Genomic DNA, 4,526 nt, shown 5'->3' with positions numbered 1-4,526 from the left:
GATGGCTGTGTGTTCCAATGACAGGCACGTCACCTCCCTGCTCAGTCTCTTCACCCTCCTTGCTGCTGGTATAAATACCTCCCCCAAAGTACACAGGATGGGGAGACCCTCACTGCAGAGGATCCCCACCCCAGGCCTTTTTGGGATGTGGGGAGGACATTCCTCTTAGGGGCCACTCTATCTGTGAGGGCCACATGGGCAGCCCCACCTTCGCCTAGCCTGGCAAGGCTCCCATATGACCTCATTGGCTAAAACAGCAGTTGAGAGCAATCTTTTTAAAAGGGAGGGGGCTGTTCCAGGTGTTTGCTGTCATGTCTCGAACATGATATGCCTGTGAAGTTTGGAGCAGTGCTCAAGACAGTTGTGCATAGATTGTACATAGCGAAGGAATTTACATGAATATGACATAAATTGGAAGCAAGATAATGACAAGGAGAAAGAAAGAAAACCTGGCTTCAGTCTGAATGAATCAACCTCTATTAAAGACTCCTTAGCATACTTCTGATAATAATATGTTTAAAAAAATGTGTATTTTAAAACCTGGCTCAGTAGACAATAGCCAGCCCTGGCCCCCAAAGGTAAACAATGAGGGAGTAAAAATAGTCCCAGCAAGTGTTTACATTTTTGTCCCCCTGAGTCTTTTTGGTTTACAGTTCATCATTTCAAGGATAAGAATTCTAGAATTTTCTGTGTATTTATACAACAGAGCTATTGCTGTGCACCACGTTAGTGATCAGACCCTTCCAAGAAAAACCAGTTTTATCTTGACTCCCACACACTGGTCAGATGGATTATGAGTGACTGTGGGAGGGAACGGGGGCAGCCGCTGGCTCCATGTAGCCTCCTCAACAGGCACCAGGTGCAGAGCACACCCCAGGGGGGCTTTTTAAGACTCCTAGGGAGAAGAAAAGTCCCACTTAGCACCAAATGTCTCAGGCCAGACTCACCCAGGCAAGATCGAAACAACAGGTCTCACTTGTCTGGGGGTGGTTCTCTGTGGTTCATCCGCTAGTCTTTTCCATTCAGAACAGTGTACAGGGGGACTAAGCGCCCCCTTCCTCTGTCCCACCCTGCCCAGGCTTGGCAGGGGGAAGAGCCATTGCTCATGCCCCTAGCTGGGAGCCCCTTTCCTGTGAGAGTGCAGTGGGGGCCACACAGTGTCTGGGACCTGTTTCCATCAAGGTCCAACCAAAGCACTAGGGGAGAGTCAACTTGGCAGGTGACCGGGGGTCCTTAGCAGTCTTTGTTGTCAACACCATCCTAATTCGCCTTCCCTGGGGGTTACAAGAAGAGTAAAATGACTACCCCCACCAAAAGTTGAGACTGGACTCCCATTCACCTACCCTCTCCCCCCACCCCCCACTCAACTAGCAGATTAACGTTTTGTTTGTGGTCCTTCTGTCCCACAATTTATGATAGTTATTTAGAAATGTCATACAAGAGGCACCTCCTCTGAGCTGTGGGGCGCTCAGAGTGCAGATCCCACAGAACCTCCCAGAGAGCAGGGTCTCTGGATCCCTGCCCAGACAGAGCCTGTGCAGCAGCAGGGGCCGAGGACAAGCGAGCAGCCAGAGGCTCAAAGCTCTTGGCAAAATCCTCTTTGCTTCAGTTAATGAGAACCCCCACGTTTCCTTCCATCCTGGGCTGTTCTCAACTATCCAGAGTCTTTAAATTCTGCACAGGTGGGGGGTTACCTTAAAAGGTACCCTAAAACTCCCTTGATTTTGTCCAGAAGGTAATGGATGGGTCGGATCTATAATCCCAGTATTTGAGAGATGAAAGCAGGAGAAAGCCAGTTTGAGGCCAGCCACAGCAACATAGCAAGACCCTGTCTCAAAATCCTCCCCAATTCCCTCTCCATATATGTAAAATAAAAATCAAAAAGCAAGTGTGGTGAACACCCCTTTGATCCCAGCACTGGAGAGACAGAGGCAGGTGGATCTCTGAATTCTACAGCAGCTAGGGCAGCAAAGTGAGACCCTGACTAAAAATAAAGTAAAACACCCCCCTCGACCCCCCATCACCACCACCACCACTGTACTAGCGTTACCCTTTTCATCTCTTCCCACAAACTGGCAGAGTGGTCGCCCAGGGTCCTGCGGGTTAGAGGCGGGGCTGGGCCACCCTGTGAGCCTCCCCTGTCCAAGGCTGCGCCCTGGGGCCAGGCTAGAGTTGGGGGCACCTCCCATGCAGGGGGGGGGCGGGAACAGGGCGGGGCGAGGGCGCGGCTGCAGGTGACCTCGTGACCCCTGGGGCGGAGAGCCGGGGGACCCCAGGACCAAAGCGCCGGGGGCGGAGCAGCGCCGTGCAGGCTGCTGGGCTCAGCCTTCCTCCCGCCTCTGCCGGTCCCTCTGCTGGACCCAGGGCGTCCGGAGCGAACACATCATGCAGGACATGCAGGACAGCGACATCTGCCTGGAGGGCTTGACCCGAGAGGGAGCCTCTGCCGACCGAGAGTGCCAGCGGGGACCGGAAACAATCGCGCACGAGGCACAGGGAGCAGGAACCCCCAACTCAGGTGGTAGGACCTTCCCTGAGCCGCTCTGCAGAAGGAGAGCGAAGGGACTTGGGTGGAGGTTGCAGGGGACACAGCCAGACAGAAGACAGACAGACAGACAGACAGACAGACAGACAGACAGACAGACTTGGTCAGCTGCTGCGCGGGGGTGGGGTGGGGGCTAGTAGTGCTTCCTCGAGGGAACCTGACATCCCTAGAGGGAGTCTGCAAGCATCCTGGAAGGACCCTGTTAGACCCCCAAGAGGGACCTTGCCTGTCCCCTGGAGGGACCTAGGCCACCTGGTTTCGGGCTCCCTCGGAGGCATCCCTAGCTTGCTGCATCTACTGTTCCTGGCAGATGTGAGTCTTCGGATGTTTTTACAGGCACTATTAATACTCTTAATATTTCCGTGCTGTTGTGGAGATTTATTTGGGAAGTAAAGTAACTCCGATGACTCGAAGTCATAACGGAAACGGCTAGGAGAGCAGGGAGACAGATGAGGCTGGGAAGCCAGGAGGGGAGGGGGAGTCCTGGCCACTAAGTCATCACCTTGGGTGTTTTTATATGAATAATTTTCAAATAAATGACCCAGGAAACGTTTCCTGCATGTTATCCTCCCAGTTCAGAGGTTATTAAATAAACGGGGAGCGGGGTGGCATGAGGACGTGCACTCGATCACACAGTTTGAGTTGGCTGGGGCTGAGCCCTGGGAAGGATGCTCTCTGCCGTCAAGCACCCTCCCTCCCTGGCTTCTCTTAGACTCCCATGAAGCAACTTATCCCCACATGTTCTGTTCAAAACGACCCAACTTGCCTTCTTTAGCATCAAATTAAGGCGGAGGGGCACACCAATACCAGGGCAAGAGCCACAGCGTCTGCCAAGGCTGGTGCTGGGTGGCCAGACCACTCTATCCCCCTCCCCCTCCCCTCCAGCTCATATTTCTGTCCTTTTTGCAGCCAACCAAAAATGCCAGCGCTGGGCTTGTTCTGGGTGAGCATCTCACTGGGTGCTGGGCACTGGAAGCAGAACTGTGGGTGTTAATCCTCTGACAACTATAGGTAGCACGTGGGGCATGGCCTTTTCCACTTCACAGGCTGGGAAACTGAGGCCTCACAGAGGACAGAGTGGCACCACCTGGGTGTGGCTGTGGTGAGGGTCCCCTGACTCCATCTCAGGCAGAATCTAAAGCCATGCAGCCAAGACCTGACAAGAGAGCCTTGTCCTGGCCCCTGCCTGCCAATCATTGTGGCAGGGAGGTCTAGGCTCTGCTCGCTTCCTGGACATAGGCCAGGTGGGTCTCAGATGTGGGCATCTGGGTTTCCTTCTGCAATAGGTTGGGTAGAGCAGATTCTGGATGGGCATGGGGCAGGTTGACATTTGTAGAGGGAATCCCTCGGGCTCACCCCTCTGCATCCCAGCCTTTATTCAGTTCATGTGCTGGGCAGGCTCTTGTCTCTCTGCCACCCTGGGCATCACCAGAGACAGGAACAAGATCCTAAGACTGGTGGGCCAGCTTAATGTCTGGGTTACATCCCATGCTGGACATGTATGAGAATGGGAACAGCTTGGGATAGAATCAGAGACCTGAAGCTAACAGCATTTGCTGGTACAGACTACAAGGGAGCCTCGAACTGCCGGACAGACAGAAGCCCATATTGATCAAGGCCGCAGTTTGAGCCTCTGAGGGGACAACCTCACACAGTGCAGTTGTGGAGGGCAGGGTGAGCAGGAAGAGACTCCAGAGCTGGCCTCAGCTCTGAATCCCTGGTTGCCGCCATACCTACTTGGTAACTTATCCTCAAAGCCTAGAGTATGGTGAGGGTGGACTGGAGCCTGCCACCTACCTCTTGTCCCCAGGTCTCTTCCCAATGTGAGTGAGGACTGCCCTCCTGGGCATCTCATTCCCATCCTTCTGAGTGAGATTGCAAGCCATGTAGGGGGATGTGGAGCGTTACTGCAGTTGGGGCTCCAGGGTTTGAGGACCTGACAAAGACAGAAGGATGGAGCGGGGAGGGGGGAGTGCGGGGG

At 53.9% G+C, this 4,526-nt stretch overlaps 1 protein-coding gene across 5 annotated transcripts in view; it reads left to right on the top strand.

Annotated features, from left to right (window-relative positions):
* The first annotated feature begins 2,263 nt into the window (after window positions 1-2,263).
* Ano1 (anoctamin 1) overlaps window positions 2,264-4,526 on the top strand; it is a 157,354-nt gene continuing 155,091 nt past the window's right edge. For 4 of the 5 annotated variants that reach the window (XM_031389043.1, XM_031389042.1, XM_031389041.1 and 1 more), the window contains exon 1: window positions 2,265-2,518. In XM_031389043.1, coding sequence (XP_031244903.1) covers window positions 2,386-2,518 — 133 coding nt within the window. In that variant the 5' untranslated portion in view covers window positions 2,265-2,385. Of the gene's footprint in view, window positions 2,519-4,526 lie in introns of all 5 variants that reach the window. The other variant, XM_031389046.1, reaches the window with a different exon arrangement.

This window comes from Mastomys coucha, unplaced genomic scaffold, assembly GCF_008632895.1.
Source record: "Mastomys coucha isolate ucsf_1 unplaced genomic scaffold, UCSF_Mcou_1 pScaffold21, whole genome shotgun sequence".
Classification (NCBI taxonomy): domain Eukaryota; kingdom Metazoa; phylum Chordata; class Mammalia; order Rodentia; family Muridae; genus Mastomys; species Mastomys coucha.
This window is presented reverse-complemented; position numbering and strand designations above follow the sequence as displayed.